We start from the raw sequence: 24,021 nt of genomic DNA on the forward strand, positions 1-24,021 counted from the left end.
GGTTGGCACTAAAACGCATAACAGAGAGCCCTGGCCGGAGTACAACTCGGAGGGTCCGGACAACTACCAGAACCCAGAGTCTCCAGATCAACCCAGAGTACCCGGGTGAAACACTTAGGGCCTAACAGACCACTTGGCTCAAAGCTAAACCCAGAGTCTCCAGCCAACTCGGAGTATCCGAGTTTAACATAGCTGACCCTCTGAAAACGATGATAACTTTTGATCTCAAAGTGCAATTTCGACTATTTTAAACTCTGCGGAAAGCTTATTGAAAGGGATACACATCCCAACTGAATTCATGATCACAAACACATTTGGTCAAACTAGGAACACTTCAAAACCCAATTCGGACACTTCCATACTTTCTGCACCGGATTCCTAAATCACTTTGGGTTGGTTAGAAAACTTTTGCGCACTAAGATATGACAAATAGCTCTACGTTGCATCCCTCTTAATAGTGCGGTATACCTATACTAAATTTCAAAGATAAAACACGTTTGAATCACATTGAGCTTTTGAATACCTTCAAGTACCGCTTCTTTCCTTCAAACTTAGAGGGTTTCCAACTTTTATATCATCACTCTATCTCTTCTTGATTCTTCATGTGATTGATGTGAATCACCGATAGCTTCACATGATCTTACACGATATAGGCGCAAAGCCTTCACTCGCTCTTCACCATCGTCTTAGTCCTTCAGCGCCAAGCCATTTGCTTACCCTTCACTACCGGATGGTCCATCGCAGTCAAGTCTTGCTTGCCCTTCTCCGTTTTGCCATAGAAAAATCACTTTGTATTTGACATCTTCAAAGAATTCACTTTATCATATATAGAGTTCACTCTTGTTCTTCACTCTTGGTATATATGATTTCAATTAAATTTATGCCTTCTTATGGATCCTAACCCTAACTCACTCTCAAGCACAAAGCACATAGATTAGTCTATAAACTTAATTGACAACTTTATACCTTAAGTTAATTGATCTCCACAAGTAACTTATTAGCCTTCACGCATATTGTCAATCTTCATATGGAACATAATCTCACTCATTCTTAAGCACATAGCACACAAGTTAGTCTATAAAACTCTTGATAATATCATACCTTTAGTTACTCGATTTCCACAAGTAACTTACTATTCAGACTTATTGCCAATCTTCTTGAGCTCCTCCTTCATCTCATGAGAATCACTAAGTGTTTAATGACTTTAATGCAATTCTTTGAACTCATGGCAATTCTCAACGAATCCATGCTTCATTATTTATACATCTCATATGAAATATCGTAATAACAATTTTTAAAATAATTGTTAATTCATAGGTATTATCATTAACTTACACGAGCATCACTTAGAGCACATTCATCTTGATGCATATCTCTCTTCCATTGTTAGCTCATAGATATTATTATTAATTAACAAAACCACACTTAGAAGCTAAATACACTTTTAATTTACCATTAGCAATCACTTGGAAATAACATGTATTTGCTGTATCATTGACTTTAGCATGCTGGTGCCAACAATCATTATTTAGATTCATGTATCTCTAAGTTTTTTAAATGCCAATCTTTTGTTGAGCAACATTTGTAAGCAGCCTAATATATGCTATAACAAAAGCTTAACAATGTGTAAAATTTAGAAACCATTGCAACGCATAAGTATTGTACTAGTCTTTGTATATTGAAGAACGTAACCAACATCTGTAACTGCACGTGACAATAGCACACAGGATCCTATACATTTTTTGTACACATTGTACAAAGTTAGGCGCACTGCCCGTGGAGAGTGGGACACCATAAGGCCGCAAGCTTACAACACGAAAAGATCACACGCCAGACTCTGCAATATTTTTACATGCACTAACAACGAGAGTGAGATAAAAAATTATCTAATCACATCAACAATCACAATTAAATACGTTGCTCCCAAAACAGACATTCTTGGGCGTGATCTTCCTGACGCTATCCTGAAGAAACTGGAACGTGCCTGGAGAAATGTGAGCCCTGTCCATTGTATTTACCTTTGGCGCCTCGAGTATCGTCCTCGGAGGGGACAAGGCCCATTGCATTGCCCAGATTGCAAGGGGGCGCATATATATCAGTGATCTATAGTGGCCATCAATTGTCCATGCTTCTGGAGTTTGGAACCAGTACCTGAATTTGTTTTGAGCAAATTGTTTATCAGTGGAATATATCTAATAATGTGGTTTCTTTTCTATTACATCGAAATATGTCTAATAATGTGGTTCATTTTCTATTACATACGAATATGTCTAATAATGTTGCTCCTTTTCCATTACACAACAAACCGGTGACTGCATAAAAGCTATGAAAATGTGGTACCCAAAACAACTATATCCGTTACCAAGAACAATGAATAAAACATTACAATAAATAAGCTCTCCATTATCAGTTTCAGTAGGAACTAGAGGACAGCTACGATTTTGAGCTTTAAGCAGCCATTGAAGAATTAAGAATAAATGCACAGTAGTGTCAAGAGGTAAGTTTTATCTCTAACTAACAGATAGCTACACCGCGTACCTTATAGTCTAAGTTGGCTATCCAAACTACCTAATCTTTCTGTTGTAGCTGAGAGCTCTGTTCTCATGTTCCCGTCAGGCTATTGCCTGCTATATATGCATGATCAGCCAGGCCGGTATGACTATCGTGGCTTTGATCCAATCGACCTCTCTCCACATTTGTTTTTAAGTAGTAATATCTAAACCCTTTAGGACTAAATCCTACGTTACATAACAATTGTCATCTGAAATAAACTAATATATGAGAACTGAATCACATTGAAATGCATGGCATGGTCTGGGAAAAGGATACTAGGACCAAAATTTTAGTATAGTGAAACAAAACAATAGGCATACCCATAGCCCTCTTCAGACCATCCTGCAATATAAATGCCTTCTGCAGTAGTGAAGGCCTGATGCTCCATTCCGTGGAGCAGCATCGTTGCTGCTAAACTGTATGTTACTCCTGTCCAGATTTCCCTTGACTGCATACAAGTTTCATCTACCTTCCCATTTGGATGCATACCATTCACTGCTCCCATACGTCCTCCTTTCACCCTCATCACATTATAGTCAAATATCTTCTGAAGCGTGCATTTTATCCTATCCTCATCAAATAGAGGAGGCAACCCTGATGATGCAGTGTACCATTGTCCAGCAAGCTGGTCTGCCTGGATCGAGCGACTATTATAACTTGTTCCACTGTCATAATTGAAGTACGAGCCATTCCATAACCTGGCTTCAAAAACGGATTTAGCCTTTGCAAATCTTGTCATGTACCTCTCAGCATAGTCATCATGTCCAAGGCTGCGGGCCAGTGCCGCTGCAGCTTTAAGGGCAGCAAGCCACAGGCAACCACAATACGCACTTACTCCTTGAACTGTCCAAGCATCGTAGGTTTGATCGGGAAATCCATCATTCTCAATCATACCATCACCATCATGATCAAACCGTTCCATATATTCCATAGCAGTACAAACTGCAGGCCAGACATCCTTGCCAAATGACATATCACCTGTCGCAGCAAAATCCCTGTAAATCTGGAGCACAAACTTGGGATTAAGATCTTTCCATCTACTTGTGTCATGTATATTGTAAGCATTCAATTCATGCCAAGGATCATGTGCTCCAAGGTCATGGGCGACAGCACCGATTACTTTACGAATCCCCCAGGCACCATCAGCAAGAAATCTGACTCGACTTTTATCTTCCCGTAAAATGGCTCTAGCAAAATCACGTTGAATGCTCAGTTCAATCTTAGGAAACAGATCCAAAAGAGCAAAAGAGGCATAGAAGTGTACATCGTAAGTGCACCACATGAAGTACTCTATTCCTTCCAGGTACAAAAACTTCCCAACATTTTCTTTGTCATCAATCTCATGTGGGTTTAAACCAATAAGTGGAACTGTAGAATTGCATGTGCTATCATTAAGTGGCAAATCACTGTCCTCAGAGAGACTTGAATTCAACTTGTTATCAGCATCAACCACCAAAGATTCACTATCTGCAAGTAACAATACAAATACCAAAACTGTAAAACGATCATGAGATTAGTAATTACACAAATACGTGTGTAAAAGATTGAAATATAATTTTTGGTAGTCACCTTCTACAAGAGTAGATATAATCAGACAAAAAATTTGACAGTCCAAAAGATCAGAATAATGGGATTTGTATGCTCGAGGAACAAACTTAGCATGCTCTTGATCCACTATTATAATGATATTTACTTAGTTCCGTATTCCGTAGCAACTTTATCACCAAAAGAAGACTCTTTCCATATCAAACAATAAACACAAGTTCAACACCAGTTTGCAAGGAATACTTTCTTTGTTACAAAACAACTTCATATTGAGATAAAACTATTTATATATGGATGAAGCAGTGCTTCATAAAGAAATTTGTGTGAATAAGGATCGATGAAGGAGAAAACATAATGTGTATGTTGACTATTTATTTTTATACTGTTGTCCAAAAGGGGCCACTCGAACAGAAGGTAAACAGAGGGTGAGATCAATTTGTTGCTGATACTCCAAGCACGGATCTGGACAAGGGTATTTCATGATAAGACAACTGAAGTCATCACATTGCTTACCATCTCTAAAAAATGTAAAATTTACTATTGTCCAATTCCAGTAATGTGTACATTCAATATACTTCAAGTTCCATGTGTTACTTGCAGAACTAATATGATTGAGAGAAGAGAATTGTAATAAGACAGTAGCAAGCATATGCAGAGATTAGTACCAATCCAAACAGTTCCTCCAGCTACTAGGAAGTACAACTCATTAAAGAGAGTAATCTTGTACCTGCAAGAATTAAAGATGATAAAGCACACATGTTTACTTATCATGCGCATTGAAAGCTAAGAATAACGAACTAAATCCTAAGGTCTCTACAGAAAATTTATGATGTATAAGTATGAACTTCCACCTAATTAATAAGCAGGGAGTAAAACTATCTCAGAAGCAATCAAACCAGTGTAAGTCATGCACAGCACAGGTATGTACCATTCTGGAAGCCTCTCATCACGAAGAATCGGGGTCTGCCACTTATCAATCTCCTCTTCCCAATGCTTATACTCTGAAAGTCAGATTAATAGACAAATATTCTCAAGTAAGAAAGTAACCAGAGAGAAATACATCGCAAATGAAAGGCAGCAGTAAGATTAATGAATGAATCAAACCAGAATATTCAAACATGATACGAAAGCTAACAACTATAGCCATCATATGTTAAAATTATGCCACGACTTGGGAAGAAAGATATATGTTGTGCAATGGATGTTTACAGGAAGCATACTCATCAAAGCATCTTGTACCAAGTTTATAGCTGATCTTGGCGAAGTTCCATAGAACTTTGTATATCTCCTGTCAACAGAGCATGAAATAAAATCTTATTGAATCAGCAGAAAGCTAGCAATCCTGGAGTTTTGTTATCAACAATACAAGTCACATCACTATGGACAGCTTAAATGAAAGACAGAAGTATTATCAATGGTAAGCTTTTGTCAGAAGACAATCTGAGATTAAATATACTTCTCTTCAGTCAAAAAGGTCAGTACTATATGTTAGAATAATCCTTGTGTACTGTAAAAGGTCAGTACTATATGTTAGAATAATCCTAGTGTACTGTAGCAAACAATGAATCACTGTAGTATATGTCACTGTTAGTGATAAGCCTTGATGTGTGCGCATGTGTACAGGTGCTTGCTAGTGTCCAGGTTCACAATCATTAGTGTGCAGATTTCCAGCTAGTAGATTAGGGAAAATACTAGCCAATTGAAGTAGTAATGACGGTAGTTATTAGCTGATTGATCCAGGAATTTTCAGCTAGAGGATTAGGGAGAATAATAGCCAATTAAAGAAGTAATTACTGTAGTTATTAGCTGATTGACCCAAGCTATATTGTAGTGGTCAGCAGTGTATAAATAGAGAAGAAAACAGAAAAGGCAGCAAGCCATTGCAACACAAAAAAATATCACTATTAGTGAACGTGTGTCTCGGGTGAGTTCCTGAGCTACCTGTGAGGCTGTAGACCTTTCAATTGGTATCAGTAGGTTGTTATGGCGGGTGAAGATGACCCTTCTGCAGCTCCTGTGCCTGTGATGCAGTGCGTGGTGAGAGATGTCGGAGGCGCGTATCCGCTGCTCACCAAGCACAACTACACCGAGTGGTCGGTGATAATGGAGGTGATGCTTGAAGCCCACGGCCTCTGGGAGGCCGTGGACAAGGGTGGCGTGGACAGGGTCGACGACAGGTTGGCAATGGAGGCCATCTTTCACGTAGCCCCGCTGGAGATGGTCACCTCCCTTGCGAAGAAGACGGCAAAGGAGGCCTGGAACGCGATCAAGACAATGCGTGTCAGCTCCAAGCGCTCTCACAAGGCGACTACCCAGAAGGTGAGGAAGGACTACGAGGCGATCTCCTTCCGCGACGGCGAGTCAATCGACGACTTCGCCATGCGCCTCACCGGGATCGTCCACCAGCTGGAGGTACTCAGTGATCCGGTCGACGACGCCAAGGTCGTGGCCAAGTACCTACGGGTTGTCCCTCCCAAATTCGCGCACATCGCGCTCTCCATCAAGACGCTCCTCGACAACTCAACGTTGACGATCGAGGAGGTCACGGGATGGCTCAAGGCAGCGGAGGACCGCCTCGATCCGAACCAGGTGCTGCCATCGAATGCCATCGACATTCGATGGCAAGCTGCTGCTCACGAAGGAGCAATGGCTTGCGCGCCAGAAGGGAAGGCGAGCTAGCGAGGGGGGTCGCGGTCTGCCAAAGGCGACAACAAGAATCGCTGCTCCTGTGGCTCGCGCAAGAACGGCGCAACTGATGGCAAGAACGCTGCCCGCAACGACGATCGCGATGCCTGCCGCAATTGCGAGCGTACCAGTCACTGGGCTCGTGATTGCCGCCAGCCCAAATGAGCTCAGGTGCACCTCGTGCAGGAGGACGACTACGAGCCAGCGCTACTAATGGCGCAGGTCTGCGCGCTAAACGACGACACCGCGCCGACGTCGACAACAGTCCACCTCGATGAACCGCGAGCGTAGGCATTCCTCGGCAAGGCGGACACCAGTGAACTCCAGGAGGGCTGGTACCTCGACACCGGCGCCACCAGGCACATGACGGGCCGCAGCGACGTCTTCGCCAAGCTTGATCGCGCGGTACAGGGAACCGTACGGTTCGGCGATGGATCGCTCGTTGAGATCCACGGCTGCAGCATGGTGTTGTTCGCCGAGAAGAACAGCGAGCACAAGGCTCTCTCCGACGTCTACTTCATCCCACGCTTGAAGAATAGCATCATCAGCGTCGGCCAACTCAATGAGTGTGGCTCGAATGTGCTGATCGAGGATGGCGTGCTACGCATCTGGGATCGCCAACGCCATCTCATCACCAAGGTGAACCGCGAGCGAAACCGGCTCTACATCCTGCGCCTCAACGTCGCGCGCCCCATCTATCTCGCGGTGCAGCACAATAACGACTTGTGGCGCTGGCACGCCTGCTACGACCACATCAGCTTCGACGCGCTGCACCAGCTTGGCCGCCAGGACATGGTGCATGGTCTTTCGCGGCTAGAACACGTGGAGCAGCTCTACGACACCTGCGTCATGACGAAGCATCACCGAGCCCCGTTCCTAGCCAAGGTGAAGTACCGTGCAGAGAGCGTCCTAGACCTCGTCCACGGCGACCTCTGCGGCCCCATCACGCCGGCGACGCCAAGCGGGTGCCGCTGTTTTTTGCTGTTGGTAGATGACACCAGCCACTACATGTGGCTAACGCTTCTCACAGCAAAAAGTGATGCTGCAGCGGTCATCACGAAGTTCCATGCTGCTGTGGAGGTGGAGAGCGGGCACAAGCTCCGCGTTCTACGCATGGATAATGGTGGCGAGTTCACCTCCGTTAAATTTGTGCGCCACTGCGAGGACCACGGCGTGCAGCAACACTCCTCCGCGCCGTACACGCCGCAGCAAAATGGCGTGGTGGAGAGGAGGAACCAGACCATCCTCGCCCTCCTTTAACAGCGGAAGATGCCCGCTGAATTTTGGGGGGAGGCTGTAACCACGACTGTCTACCTCCTCGACTGGGCGTAGACGAAAAGTCTTGACGGCGAGACGCCATTTGAGGCGTGGCACGGGCGCAAGCCGACTGTAAGCTACTTGCGTATATTCGAATATCTTGGTTATGTAAAGGATACACAACCAGGCCTACAGAAGCTCGACGACCGCAGCACCCCGATGGTCTTCATCGGCTATGAGGATGGCTTCAAGGCGTACTGCATGCTTGAGCCTCAGTCCCGGCGCGTCCACATCTCCCGCGACGTCGTTTTTGACGAGGATGCCATTTTTGACGAGGATGCCGGCTGAGACTGGGAGGCGGTGCTGCAAGACGGTGGAACAGCCACACCTAACTTCCATGTGGAGGCAGTGGTCAACTACATCCACCCAGGCGCATTGGCTCCATCCGCAGGCAGCGCAGAAGGCGCTTATCCTGCTGCGCCGGCGCCCACAGGGGCGATCTCGTCGCCCACGCCCGTAGGGGCGTCCTCCGCGGCAGACCCACCCGTGGGCTGCACATCGACAGTGCCCGCAGGGGCGTTGGATCCCCTTGCAGGAGGCGCATCCGCGCCCTTCTCGTCCGCAAGGGCAGGGGCCACGCCCACAGGGGCTTCTCCTGCGACAGCCTCGCTCCTAGAGTTCGTCTCTCCTCCGTCAAATGACTCCGCCAGGCTGGATGCGTACCACGACTCCTCCCTTCTCCGTTGCCGTCGCATCGACGACGTGCTTGGAGGGGGAGAGGCACCAGGCCTTGCCAATCGCGTCGTCGATGACGAGGGGTGCTGTTGGTCAGCGAGGAGGGAGAGCCGCGCTCCTTCGCTGAAGCAGAGCACGATCCAGCATGGCAAGCTACCATGCGTGAGGAGATGGACTCCATCGAGCAGAACAGGACATGGTCGCTGGTGGAGCTTCCTCATGGGCATCGACCTATTGGGCTGAAGTGAGTCTTCAAGCTCAAGAAGAACGAGGCAGGAGCAGTGATCAAGCACAAGGCTCACCTCGTCGCCAAGGGCTATGTGCAGCAACCTGGCATTGATATCGGTGAGGTATTCGCACCCGTTGCTTGTCTTGTCTGTTCGGTTGCTGCTAGCTGTTGCTGCGCAAGATGGCTGGCCGATGCATCACATGGATGTGAAGTCGGCTTTCCTCAACAGCGATTTGGGGGAGGTGTACGTCGCGCAGCCGCCGAGCTTCGTCGTTGCCGGAGCAGAACAGAAGGTGTTGCGCCTGCGAAAGGCGCTCTATGGTCTGCGGCAAGCGCCGCAGGCTTGGAACGAGAAGCTGCACACGATATTGCGAGCTCTCGGGTTCGAGAAGAGCCCGCATGAGGCGGCGATGTACAGGCATGGCCATGGCGACTCGCTGTTGCTCCTTGGGGTCTATGTGGATGACTTGATCATCACTGAATCAGCCAAGGCGGAGATCAACCGCTTCAAGGAGGAGATGAAGGCGAAGTTCAGGATGAGCGACCTTGGGTTGCTCTCCTTCTACCTGTCATCAAGGTGCAGCAGAGTAGAAGCGGGATCACACTGTGCCAGGCGCATTACGCCAAGCGCATCCTAGAGATGGCCGGGATGCGGGACTGCAACCCTGCGCACACCCCTATGGAGGAGAGGCTCAAGCTGAGCTGTGAAAGCACGGCGGCGGAGGTGGACGTCACTCAGTACCAGAGGATCATTGGAAACCTCCGTTATCCTGTCCAAACGCGGCCGAACCTCGCTTTCAGCGTGGGGTACGTGAGTCGCTTCATGGAGCAGCCTACGGAGGAACACATGGCGGCAGTGAAGAGGATCCTACGCTATGTGGCTGTGAAGTTAAGTCTCGGTTGCCGCTATGGGAGGACAGCGGAGGCACGACTTGTCGGGTACACCGACAGCGACCTCACCGGCGATTTTTACACAAGGAGGAGTACATCCAGTGATTTGTTCTTCTACGGCAGCAGCTTGGTGAGTTGATACGCTCTCAAGCAAAAGGTGGTGACACTCTCGTCCTGTGAGGTGGAGTATGTTGCTGCCACTACCGCAGCCACACAGGCGGTGTGGTTGGCTCGGCTGCTTGGCGACTTCAAGGGGAGGGACGCCGACACCGTCGAGCTGAAGGTTAACAAGTCAGCCTTAGCGCTGATACAAAACCCTGTCTTCCATGAACGTAGCAAACACATCGATGTGTGCTACCACTTCATCAGGGAGTGCCGAGAAGATGGGAGAATTAGTGTTGATTTCGTCGATACTAAGGACCAGTTCGCTGACATTTAAACGAAGGCACTTGGGCGAGACAGATTCCATGAGCTTCATGTTAGGATTGGAATGTTCAACATCAATTCCAAGTCCACACACAAGGATTAGGGGGAGATTGTTAGCAATAAACCTTGATGTGTGCGCATGTGTACAGGTGCTTGCTAGTGTCCATGTTCAGTCCAGGTGCATACTAGTGTCTAGGTTCACAATCATTAGTGTGCAAATTTTCAGCTAGCAGATTATGGAGAATAATAGCCAATTAAAGCAGTAATGGCTATAGTTATTAGCTGATTGACCTAGGGATTTTCAGCTAGTAGATTAGGAAGAATAATAGCCAATTAAAGCAGTAATGACTGTAGTTATTAGCTGATTGACCTAGGTCATATTGTAGTGGTTAACAATGTATAAATAAAGAAAAAAACAGAAAAGGCAACAAGCCATTGCAGCAAAAAAAATACCACTGCTAGTGTACGTGTCTTGGGTAAGTTCCTAGACTACCTGTGAAGCTGTAGGCCTTTCAGTCACTACTACCAACTCCCTTGCTCCGGTACATCGGTTCCTGTAGCAAACCGACATACTGTAGCACCAATGGCCGACAGCACCCCCTACTCAAGGTGTGCAAGAGTGAGTTGGAGTGTGAAGTAGTGTTGGAGTGTGAAGCTATAAACGAGCTGTAGCGTGAAGCTATAAGTGAATTGTAGCGTGAAGCTATGTGTAAGTAGCGTAAAGCTATATGTAGTAGCGTAAAGTTATGTAAGCAAGTAGTGACTAAGTAGTGTGAATATAATATAAGAAAAAGTTCTTAATTACTACTTGTGTTCTTTCGTGTGCTTGTGTGATTCAAGATATAGAGAGGCAAATAGAGAAATCGAGTGAATCGGTTCCAACAAAGAGGGGGATTGAGTGATTTAATCCCAACACTATATAGTAAAAGCTGAAGTGCGGATGGAGGAAAAGCTTAACATGTGTGCAGAATATGCATGTTCCCACATGCATTGTACAACAACAGCTTCAAGGTTCGCACTAAAGGAATCAAGAAAAAATTCTAACAACTCTCCGAGTTGTGTCAATCCCAATTTGGATCTATCATAATTGTACCCAAATAAAAGTTAGGTATAAAGAATTTACCTGTAGTATGTACTTCCCTTTTTAAATTTAACCTTAGGAGAAGACCAAGCCAACGCAAATACGACAGTACATCTTCCATGTGGTTCAACCCAGGTGGAAGCAGAAACTGCTGCACAAACTGTATCACCCAGTGAAGAAGGCATGCTGGCACCAGCACTGTAATTATCTCGATCAAAGCAACCGTCCTTTAAACAATTAAACAATCAGATGACATGATATGCAGCCTCAGACAATGAAATGGCAATCATTTGTTTATTTCAGGGAAAAACAATATCTCAGACAGAAGATTTCCCTTCTTTGCACTAGCATACAATAATCTCTTGTCTAGAAAAGGGAGTTACAGGCAGGGGCAAATGACTGAAGGAGAAAAGGAAAAATCACCTGGACCATTGTGCCCCACATTTCCCTGGCTGTAACAGAACTTTCTCCAGAAAGCCCAAAAGCAGGCAATACTGTGATATTTACATTTTGGTTTTCGCATGCCGCAATTGCAAATGTTACAGGAGGATTATTATTGGCTGTCCTGCAATGTCATTTAATAGCTATTAGCTAATCGATGGTAGTCTATAAGTAACAAAAAAGTTATTACGATTAGAAAACATATGCCTAAAACATCACGAATTGAGGCATAATTTCTTCCTTCTTTAGGCAGAGAATATGAATAATTCAAGATCAGCTACAAGCTCTTAGTTTCAAGACTGGACTTATCAGAAATGCCTCAGGAAATTGGCCAAAAACAATAGCAAAAGGAGTGATCAGTATATGACTTGCTTGTGATGTAGAAGAACGCCAGATATTCCATTTTCTCCTCTGCGTGTCAAACAGAATACAAATCATTTCACTATATTGATTACAAGCAATAGAGTACATATTAAGCTTTAACTGATATCATACTAACATGAATGGCTCATTTACATGACCTCCAGAATGATGTGAAAGTCCTCCTGTAGAGTTCTGGTATATCATCAAGAAACGTGATTAGACATAATATATCATAAAATCCAAATTAGGTGCAAACATGGGATGAAGTGTAGTAGCTAGTACCGCCCAAGTCATTAATAGGCTAACTTTTGCCCTTTCCTTTCCCGTATTCACTAGCTGAAAAATATCCATATAAATATAAGAATATGAATACCACAAAAGTTACCACATTGTAAACAAAACCATAAGCAACTGCATGTCAAACATATAGTAAATAGCTGCAAGTAATGCAATAACAAGAGAAGCTTATGAATCTTTAAAGCAAGTTTAAGGTTAACAGATATACGAAACATCAAGTCAACATTGTATTTGCATAAACTTCTCTCCAAAAAAGCAATGAAGACTTACAGTATATACAAAAACAGAGGTAGGAAGACTGCTCTCCTGATAGTTGTGGGGAATAAATGGAGATATTTGGCGGCAAGATACTTTCAGTTCAGCATCTGGTTCACCTTTAAACCAAAAGGATAATAACATGTGAGTCTCATTTGGGTATTTGCAATATTTTGGATGATGTGCTAGTTATCCACACAAACAGTTAGCAATTATGCACCATGTAAGAAAACTCAAATGTCATACATAGGCCTTTATCCATGGGAAACTAATAGCACCTTGGACTGTAACTTACAGAGCAATGTTGTTAATTACCAAACTCATCTTGTTGCTTTAAGTGATATTCTGTAAAAAATAAAGAGAAATCTTCTTTTGCAATTGGTTTCAATTCTAATATTTTTTCTAGAATAACAAAATGTCCCTTGTCTCTTTTTCCACTACTCCATCTATGCCCCTTTCCTTTTTGCCGCTTCCTTAGGTCAAACTGTTTGACATTTGAGAAAAAATGAGAACATAGGAAAATCAAGAAAATACTGTAAAAGAGCATAAAAAATGGTATCAACCTAATGGGAATGGCAAAAAGGAAATGAATATGGATAGAGCAGTGGCTAAAGAGATAGTGGGCATTTTGTGATGGTATAAAGAAGAGAGCTCGAATTAATAGCAAAAGAAAACTTTTCTCAAAAAGTGATTAGTAAAATTACCATCATAAACAGTCCATGCTCGAGGGAACAAAGCATGGTAGGTCGAACGATCACCCTTCAATTTCCAATCCCAGGACGATATACCATCATCGCTAGATCTCCTGTACGAAGAAACAGAAAATTCAATAGTGAATAATTTCAGGTTGAGTTGGTACCAGGAAATAAGAACAAAGAAAAAGAAAGCTTCTTCAAGTTTAGGTAAGCATATAGATAATTAAATTGAATATAGATCCTCTTAAAGTTGGGCAATAGTTTGATATCCTTACTACAGATGGTTCATACAACAATCCCCTCACATTCACAGAAATATATCCACACCACAGCTAAAGCTGGAGAAAACCATTCTCCACAAACTCCTGGACAAACCATATCTTCCCACAACAAACTCTACTTATCTGAACCATCTCCATGAAGGAACCTCTAAAAAAAAACACCACTAAACAAAGCTACAGCAGATTCCTAGCAGCCTATTCATCTTCATCTCATTTAAATCTTTTCCAAGGCTTCACAACATCCTCCTCATCCTCTTAGTCTACCAGTCAGCAGTGAACACCACCAAACAAAGCTACAGCAGACTCCAGCATGATCAGGCTTCGTCACTGTTGAGTGAGACCACATCACCCTACCTTGAGTCGGCCCAATTTGGCCATAAGAGGCGTATATGAGAACAGCAAAATAGGCCTGGGGTGCCATACAGGCAAGGCATGGCAGGGCGTAATGGGAGCCAATGGGCATGGATGCATGGTCTAGACCAATTATGTTGTCGGAGGCGCTATGCGGATCAAGGCACAGCTTAGGCAGGTGGCAATGTAAAGCAGATATTGTGGTGCAAGTCGAGCTTGCCGATGGCTGCTTGACATGCTGGGTAATATGATTTTTTTTTAATCCATAAAAAAGAACAAGTATTAAAATACTTCAAGAAAAATAAAAGACAATAGCAGCACATTAGAACAATACCAGAGCCTTTTTAATGATAAAAAACCACAAATATGATAAATAGTCATAGTACTTTGTGTTAATAGATTATGTCACTTGTTCATATACACTTACATGTGAAGACTGAAGAGAACGCTCAAGAGTTATGTCTATTTGGAAAGAACACAAAGCATAAGACATAATAAGCACAGAAACATAGGGATATGGTGCCTGTATTGAGGAAAGAATAAATAAGGCAATCATACTTCAAACCATCAAGTTGACCAGGGGCCAAAACTGAAGCGTATTTCTTTTTTCCTCCTTCTCGAGAGACAAAGATCTGCAATAATTATTAAACATAGTGAATAAGCATTGTAGATGTACTCGTCAGTCAAGATTTATTCTTAGCAAAAACATGCACTGCTTGATTTAATACACAAGCTGGAACTTAAGCGTCTAGATAATGTAGTACATCAGGAAGCTTAGTCAAGACTCCAGGCAATAAATTGAAACTGTTTAGACTAGTTTGGCATTATCAGAAGATCTCAATAAACCATAATTGTGCCATCATTTTTCAACATAATCAATTAATCTGTTAGTATATTTTACTTTACCTAGAAGTGCTATGCCTGCCTACCAAGTGAGCAACACAACAAAAGGGTTGATGGAAATGATGAGTTGTTTGACGAAATATCGAAAGTTTCAAATCAGCTATCTGATTGGATCAAATCGGGAAAATAACTAAACTAACTATTAACAAATGACCTCATTTAAAAGCATTTCCTTTTTTTCTGTTTCCGAATACATCAATAGAACCGGGAGCTATCTTGTGAAAACTAGTTTAGTGTTGAAAACCTAGTCTGAAAGTTAAAAAACAAAAAACTAGAAAATAAATTACCTGATGTAGGTGGGTCCATGTTCTATACCTAGGAAAAGTGCAAGGTCAAACTCTAACTCTATTTAAAAATATGAAAAAGGCAAGTTATGCATGAAAAGTGATCTCACCAAGTATTTGTCTTTATCATATATTGCCTATTAGATATATATATTGCTATGTGTAATATCCCCAGTCTATAAAGAATTTCTTGCATATTATCACATGTACATGTATATATATATACTGGCATAGGGCCTCCGGTGAATACAATTTGCTATTCCTAACATGGTATACATAGCCAAAATTTAGGGTTAGGGTTTCTCTTATCCTCGCGTGTTGCAACTTCGCATGACTGTCCCTTCCAGCTGCTGTTCATCTACAGTAATCATCGGATTCATCTTCCCCCACCATCCCTACCCCTTCCCCGACAAATCTCGTTACCCTCGTTGGGCGGAAGGAGGCGCTCGAGCGGGACTTTGTTTCCTCGCGTCAGGTCATCGCTTCTTGTCGTCTCTTTGCTGAGATCCGGTGCGGGATTCGACCAGTGGTATCCGCGCTCCCGCTATCCGTCGGCGCGCCTCCGTCGGTGGCGCCTGTCAAATACGAATCCAACGCCCGACCGTCGGCCCGTGCGCGCCCTCGACTATCTGCCGGCAAGCCTCCTTAGCCGCCAACTTCCTCCCACCGGCTACCTCTTGGTTGTGTTTGGGCGGCTATGAAACAGAGTCGTCCTTTGTAACATAGGTCGAGCGGAAAAAAAAAGAGTACAAAAATATTTGCAGCAACTTGCCGCTTTCTTTGCGCTCTTGTTGTCGCTTGCCGCCTTTCTTTGCGCTCTCGCCGTCGTTCGTTGCTACTTGTTGTTGCTCACCGTTACCTTTGCGCTCTCGTCTCGACCGTCACTTCTCCTTTGCACTCTCGCCGTCACTTGTCACCTCTTCAGGATGTTGTTGAGCATCGTTTCAGTTCCTCGGTGCTCGATGCTTGGTGCTCTTTGATGGTGCCAACTACCGGGACTTCACGCAGCATATGCACGTCCTCATATGCGGGCTTCGTCTTTGAGGTGTTCTCTGTAGTGACGTTCCTTATCCGCCTTCCCTTGAACTTCCGACAGAACCCGTGCAGTCGACTATAGGCACAGGAGACAAAGCAGCTTTTGATGTCACCATCGCTGCTTATGAGAAGGTTGTCTCCGCCTATCAGGAAGCTTTTGAGCTGTACCGTGATCGGTTGTATAACTGTGTTCAGTGGATGGATGATGATGCTCGTGCATCTTCTATTCTGATTGCTAGTGTGGAGCATAGGTTTTCTTCTGAAATTATTGGGTTCTCTACTGCCTTTCAAATGTAGACTCATCTTCATCAGACCCATGAGCCGTCTGGGGATGCTCTCTATCTGTCTCTTATTCGTCAGGAGCAGTCTCTTCAGCAGGATGATGCTACAGTTGATGCACTCTATGCTCAGATGTCGGATATGTGGCATCAGTTGGACTCTCTTTCTGTTACTAGTTGCCACTCTTGTCAGTGCTGCTTAGATCTGTGTGTTGAGCGTGACTTTCACCGCCTCTACGAGTTCCTGACTCGCCTTCGGCCAGAGTTTGAGCAGCATCGAGCTCAGCTGCTTGCTCGACATCCTCGTGTCACGCTTGTGGAGGCTCTTACGGAGCTACTCTCAGAGAAGACTCGTCTTCGAGAGATTCTGGACTCCTGCCACTTCCTTTAGTGTTGGCTACTCGTCCACCTGTTGCGCCTACGTACTCGACTACACCGCCATCTGCTTCTCGTGCGCCTCCGCCACCTGCGCCCTCACCGCGCCTACTGCAGGAAGAAGGGCCATGTCGAGACGAACTACTCCGGAAGAAGAAGCATCTTCGACGTTCCTCTGGTGCTTCTACCTCGGCTACTTCCTTGACTACCTCTTCGGCTAACACTTAGCGGGAGATTGTGATGTTGCATCGTCGCCTGGTTGCTACCTCTGGCTCTGCACCGATATGTTCTACTGGTTCTGCTACTCTCTTCGGTTACTGAGAGACTACCTTCTACGCAGTCAAGTATTTATCCTTGGATTCTTGACTCTGAAGCATCTTTTCATATGACTTTTGATTCTTCTAGCCTATCTTCACTTCATCCTCTTGTTTCTCATATTCATGTCGTTACCGCTAATGGTACTTCTCTTTTCATTGCTAGTCGGGGCACTCTTAGTACTTCTTCATTTAGCGTTCCTGTTGTTGCTCATGTTCCCCAACTCATCATGCAGCTCATGTCAGCTGGTCAGCTCACTGACCATAATTATCGTGTTATTCTAGATTCTGACTCTTGCTGTGTTCAGGATCGTCACACGGTTGCTCTGGTTGGTACTAACCCCCGGCGCCATGATTCTTAGCGTCTATGGGAGCTTGGCTGGCTTCATCTTCCTTCCAGTGCCGTCGTCGGTCTCTTTGCTTCCTCGACTAATGGCTCCTTCCAGCAGTAGCATCATCGTCTTGATTATGTTTGTGGGTCGCGTCTGTCTTCATTAGTTCTTCGTGGTTTTTTAGGGTCTGTTTCTGAAGATGTGTCCTTAGATTGTCAAGGTTGTAAGCTTGGTAAACAGATTCAACTTCCTTATACTCATAGTGATTCAATGTCTCAACGTTCTTTTGACATCTTTGTTCCTTTCTTACTGAACAGGGTACATTGTCTCAGTTCTCCTACACTGGAGTTCATGCTTAGAATGGTGCTGCTGAGCACAAGCATCATCATATCCTTGAGGATGCTCATGCGCTTATGCTTGCCTCTTCTGTTTCACCTCATTTTTGGGCTGAGACGGTCTTCATTTCCACATACTTGGTCAATATTCAGCCCTCATCTGCTCTCAAGGGTGGGATTCCCTTTGAGCATCTATGTGGACACCTTCCTAACTACTACTCTCTTTGGGGTTCTTTTTTGTGTTTGTTATGTTCTTCTCGACCCTTATGAACATACCAAACTGATTGCTCAATCTGTTGAGTGTTTTTCTTGGCTACAGTGCTAAGCACAAAGGTTATAGGTGTTGGGACACTGTTGCTCGCCAGATGCGTATTTCTCAAGATGTTACTTGTGATGAGTCTCGTCCCTTCTATCCTCGTACCACAACTCCCACAATGGGACCCTGTTGCTCGCCAGATGCGTATTTCTCAAGATGTTACTTCTGATAAGTCTCGTCCCTTCTATCCTCGTACCACAACTCCCACTTCTTCAACATCCTTGATCGAACCTCTGTCATTTCTCACTTTTTCTATAACACCTATTTCTTCTTCACTTCCCCGGGCACCGTTGCCATCCTCTCCTATTGTGCGTGCTTTGGTGCCTTTCAAGCCTTTAGTCACCTCGTCTCATGTTTCTACTACTTCTGGTCTAGTTGAGCCTTTTCGTTTCCACTACACTCATCGTTTTTGTGATGTCTCACATCCCGCTGAGCAGCTTTCTGATAAGCCATCTTTTTCTGGTGATTCAGTTCCTTCCTCTCCTTACTATTCTCTTTGTGATCGCCATTCGATTCGACCTCCTGATCGTTTTGGCTCTGCTGGTACCGTTCCTGCTGAGCCGTCTTCTTACCATGAGGCTGTTATTCATCAGGAATGGCAACATGCGATGGCTGAGGAGCTTGCTGCTCTGGAGCGCACGGGTATGTGGGATCTTGTTCCTCTTCCCCCACATATTCGTTCTATCATGTGCAAGTGGTTCTATAAAGTGAAGACCCGCTCTGATGGTTCTCTTGAGCACTATAAGACTCGTCTTGTTGCCCATGGTTTCTAGCAAGAGCATGGTCACGACTATGATAAGACTTCTACTCCGGTAGGACACATGACTACAATGTGCACTCTTCTTATCGTTGCTTCTGTGCGTCAATGATCTATCTTCCAGCTTGATGTCAAGAATACCTTTCTTAATGCGTGCACCCGTTGTCAGGGTATTATTTTCATGAGGGCATGGTTTTTCGTCTCCGTCGCTCTCTCTATGGCCTTAAGCAAGCCCATCGAGCTTGGTTTGAGCACTTTTCTTCTGTGACCATTGCCGCTAGTTTTTCTACTAGTGCTTATGATCTTGCGCTCTTTATTCACAGTTCCTCTCGTAGTCAGACTCTTCTCTTATATGTTGATAATATGATCATTACAGGAGATGATTCTGAGTATATTGTCTTTGTGAAGGCTCGTCTCAGTGACCAGTTTTTTGTATCCGATATTGGTCTTGTTCGCTGCTTTCTTAAGATTGAGATTTCTTCTACCTCTGGGAGCTTCTTTCTATCCCAAGAGAAGTAGATTCAAGATCCTCTTCATCGTACTTCTCTCACTGATGAGCGCACTATTGAGACTCCTATCGAGCTTAATCTCAAGCTTCGATCACTGATTGTGAGTCTCTTGCGGAGCCTACTCGCTATCGTCATTTAATGGGAGTCTTGTTTACCTTGATGTCACTCGTCCTGACATTTCTCTTAGTGCACATCCTCAGTCAATTTATTTCCGCTCCTACTCAGCTTCACTATAGTCATCTCCTGCGTATTTTGCGCTATCTTCTTGGGAAAATCTCTCGTCGTCTCTTCTTTCCACACTCTAGCTCTTTACAGCTTCGTGCTTATTCTGATGCTACTTGAGCTAGCGATCATTCTAATCGTCGACCTATTTCTGTCTATTGTGTTTTTCTTGGTGGTTCTCAAATTGTATGAAAGACTAAAAAGCAAACCGCAATTTCTCGTTCTAGTGCAGAGGCTGAGTTACGAGAATGGCACTGTTGACAGCGGAGCTAAGTTGGTTACGGCGGTTACTTGAGGATTTTGGTGTTTCTTCTCCTGCACCTACTCCTCTTTACTCAAACAGTACAAGTGCTATTGGTATTGCTCAGGATCTAGTGAAGCATGAGCTCACTAAGCATATTGGTGTTAATGCTTCTTACACACAGACACAGGTACATGATGAGGTGGTTGCTCTTCAGTATGTTCCTTCCGAGTTTCAGTTGGCTGATTTCTTTACAAATGCACAGAATACAGCTCAGCACAGATTTTATCTCTCCAAACTCAGTGTGGTTGATCCCCATGAGTTTGAGGGGGGTATTAGATATATATATTGCTCTGTATAACATCCTCAGCCTATAAGGGGTTTCTTGCATATTGTCACTTGTATATGTGTGTATATACTAGCACAGGACCTCCAGTGAATACAAGTTGCTATTCCTAACATTGCCAACGTGGTTGAGTTTAACTTGAAACTCTGCGTAACTCTAAGAACATGCCCACCGCGACATCTAGTATTTTTCTGAGATTTTTTTGAAACTTGCATATCTGATTTTCACGAGTTTTCATATTAGTGTAGAATCTCTAATTTGACCAAGCTTCTACTATGAACCTCTAGTTCGCAGAATCTCAAGATGCAGCAGCAGAGTGAAAAGGTCCTGTAGTTACCGAAAATTGATTTGCCATCACAGGTGACATTTCACAAGAACCTGGAGTTATCTGCCAATGCTTGAATTCCCCCCTAAAGCCTCTTGAAATGCTACCACTCCTGAAAAGGAAGGGATTGAATGGTACACAGTAAATGTTTCTGGAAACAGAAAGATGGAAATGCCGGCTGCAAACCAATAGTAACACACACCCCATCCCACCAAGAGGTACTCCTTGTGAGGCTGAGGGTTTGTTGCTCTCCCTAGTGAATGGATCAATTGGCGCTTTCTGCCAATTGGTAAGTTGTCAAGCTAAAAGCGAACCATCAGAATAAAAGATCAATTGTAAAAAAAATAAGCATTAGCTTATAAAGTACATATTACCCTTCCATGAGAAGCTTCTTCCCGGATATATGACCAAAGCCGGAGACCAAGTTTCATCTAATAGTCCGGGAAAACATATAATTTGTTATGTTGACTCTCCATGTATCACTTCAAGACTTCAGCAGAATGAAGAAACAGAGAAGACAGGTACAACTTCCAGGAACGAGGAAAGTTGAGAGTTGCATTTTTCCATACCATTCTAATTGCTTCTCTGAATGTAACATTGAACTCCTTCAATCTATTAGCATGACTGCTTAGTTTCCTTCTCCATGCATGCTCTGGTGGTGAGCCATCATCAAAGTCCAGCTGAGCATTGCCAAAAAGAAAATGATAAGAAATATCGCAAAAAATCAAGGCAGTCACAATAGAACTCCAATACGACTATTTGATCTTACAAATTCATGTCATACCCTGGACTAGTCACATCTTTTTTATCTAAAACTAATCAAATAAAATGGAGGAAGTTCTGAGAAGCATATGAAGCTTTGGTCAAATACAGATGGTTAAGAAATTTGCTATTTGATTTAGTAGAGCCAGATGAAATTCTTAGGACAACCACAATGATGGAGAAAATACAACTGTTTGATCTGCAACAGTCAATCAAACAAGTACCCAACATACTACACCCTTAAAAATAGAATATGAGATTTATCAAGCAGGCAAGGCACAATTTAGAACTAAATAACATTTCAGAAGACTCTGAAATATTCACAATTACCATAACTAGTAACTAGATAACAGGGTAAGCAGTCATAGAATAGAGTAGCTTATTACTAGAATTAGCATTTCCCATCAAACCATCTACGCTAGCAAATTTGGTAACAAGGGATGCATTACAACGTTGATATTTCCAGCCCAATGCGCAGGACAGCCAGGAAAAGATTGTAGGACCAATCAAGGGAAGTGAAGGGAGAATGCTCTCACCAATTGCAGGGTGTTCTTGCTCACAAGCTCATCGGCACGCCACGAGCGCTTCCTCCGGTAAAGCAAATTCCCGCTTACCATTTCAACGCACCCGCCAAAACCCCAATATTATCCCCCCAACGAATAGGGAAAAACAAACTTTTAATTGCAAAAAGTTGAAAACATCAAAATTGGGAGAAATCGTGCAAGAACGAAGAACTCCAGTACAAAAGCGTTAAAGAACAAAAAATTGACGAATGGTTCCCCTTTAATTGGACAGGAATTAACCATGATTCCAAACAGATTGAAACTAGGAGGAAAGGAAACGACAGTAGCTGAGCCTGTGCAAGTAAAAAAAAAAACCAAAATCACACCAAAAAGAAGTCCTCACAAATTTACCAGCACCCCCCCCCACCCCAACCCAGGAAAAAAAAAGGGAAAAAGGAGAGACCAGCAAAAAAGAATGAACAGCAGCCGCCACGCCAAACACGAGGGGTCTTCGGCTCGACGGAATCGGGGACCTTGGAGCTGAACCGGCGAAACCCCCCAGAACCGCCTGTCTGTTCAATGGAGGGAAGCTACGAGAAAGCTTTAATCTTTATCTTTTCTCTAAAACAATCGAATAAGACGAAGTCTTGGACCCATTACCAATCCGGCGGTCGCTTTCGCTGCTGCTCCAGTTGGCTCCCGGCTGCATTATGTAGCAAGGGGTATCGCGTAATTGCAGCTAATTAAGTGGACTGCGGCCGCGCTGGTGTCCTTTCCTGTCCTCTCCAAAGCAAATCTTTCATTCTCCTTTGACCCTTTCTGCCGGTTCGGTGAAAAGAATATAGACTTCTAACTTCTTCACCTCGCCGCCGCCGGCAACGTGGCGAAGTCGCGCGGTGTGAGCGGGCAGCGGCCAGCGGGTGCTGTGTTCAACTGCTTCTCACGCGAAAATGGTAGAGGTTTTGGCTTATGGTTTCGGGGCACTGTACTCGGCCGTCGGCTCGTTAGGTATGTTTTGCGTGTTCGTTGGGATACGCTCGCGGCGGACGGCAAATGCTGCTGCTCCGCCTTGCAAGGAAGGCATATTCCTGGAGTAGGCCGTGAGAAATTGGCAGATGGCTTGCTTGTGTTGAAATATATGCCATAAATTGAGCATGTATATTATTCCAAACATATAATTGCAATAACAGAAAAAAGGAGCTATCTATACATATGGTAGAACAACTGAACAACTGTAAAAAGACAGTAGTAACATCTATCATGTGTACCTTAAACAGCCGGATTTCAGAATATAGCATGTGAGCAAGTACTCCAAAAGAATGACAGGACATATGGAAAGGAAAAATTTATTGCTCTCAGATTTATGTCAAACAATTGGCCCCAAGACTTAGAAGTCTTGCTCCCTAATTATTCTATTGATCTCATCAGTGATTGGGCTATTACTAAGATCTCAACTAGCAATTAGAGCTTGGACAAATTATCAATTTCAAGCACTGTAAACCGAGTACTTCTTTGTCACTGCTGTTCTAACATGAGCATACAGAAACTAAAACATGTAGATAGACAATGACCAAATATTCAGTAAAGTAACATAAGCCTTCTCTGTACATATGTGATTAAAGGTTCAGAACAAAAGCAAAAGAGGCCACGGCCACTGAACAGAACAGCACAGTCTGTATTCCTATGGCCAGAGATCAGAACCACATTCAGCACCGAATAGCTCAAATGTCCAGTGCAACACAAGTCTAAAAACTATTGTACTCAGCTAATAGCCCAATCTTAGATCATACAAAATCATCACAGAGCATAGTGCTGTCCAGAGGGAGAAGGGGAGGATACTCACAGCGAAATTCGACCAAAATCGAAAAGAAGGGAGGCTAGGCACGGCTCGCAAGCCGCTGTCCCAGAAAACCTAGCACCCGCCGTTGCCGGCGGCGTGAAGGAGATCGGAGATACAAAGCCAACAGCTCTGCAATCGGCACGAGCTGGCGAGCCTGAGCGACGCAGCTCCGGCTCCCAACACCACGATCACCGTCGGCAATCACCACCGAGCACGTAGCACTCGGTCCAGCAAGCAACAGCCAACCCACGAACAGAGA

The 24,021-nt window shown here is 44.2% G+C and overlaps 1 protein-coding gene across 9 annotated transcripts; it reads right to left on the minus strand.

Annotated features, from left to right (window-relative positions):
- Nucleotides 1–1,613: 1,613 nt before the first annotated feature.
- LOC133892510 (uncharacterized) lies at nt 1,614–22,736 on the minus strand. Of its 9 annotated transcripts, XM_062333338.1 has the most exons (19): nt 22,583–22,736; nt 21,956–22,494; nt 21,227–21,337; nt 21,032–21,088; nt 20,860–20,936; nt 20,670–20,769; nt 14,644–14,717; nt 13,463–13,563; nt 12,774–12,877; nt 12,489–12,542; nt 12,343–12,398; nt 12,216–12,254; nt 11,826–11,967; nt 11,445–11,629; nt 5,319–5,386; nt 5,027–5,099; nt 4,764–4,825; nt 2,874–4,020; nt 1,614–2,151 (listed from the first exon to the last, which is right to left on the minus strand). In XM_062333338.1, exons 2-19 carry the CDS (start codon nt 22,034–22,036, stop codon nt 1,896–1,898), a joined length of 2,787 nt encoding a protein of 928 aa, XP_062189322.1. In that variant the 5' UTR covers nt 22,037–22,494; nt 22,583–22,736; the 3' UTR covers nt 1,614–1,895. The 9 variants fall into 9 exon arrangements, with proteins under 9 accessions (XP_062189322.1, XP_062189321.1, XP_062189327.1 ...); XM_062333337.1 differs by lacking the exon at nt 22,583–22,736 and having other exon boundaries at nt 21,956–22,565; XM_062333343.1 differs by lacking the exons at nt 21,227–21,337; nt 21,956–22,494; nt 22,583–22,736 and adding exons at nt 14,513–14,547; nt 15,276–15,303 and having other exon boundaries at nt 20,870–20,936.
- Between the last annotated feature and the right edge of the window lie 1,285 nt (nt 22,737–24,021).

This window comes from Phragmites australis, chromosome 15 (genome assembly GCF_958298935.1).
Source record: "Phragmites australis chromosome 15, lpPhrAust1.1, whole genome shotgun sequence".
In the NCBI taxonomy this organism is placed as follows: Eukaryota; Viridiplantae; Streptophyta; class Magnoliopsida; order Poales; family Poaceae; genus Phragmites; species Phragmites australis.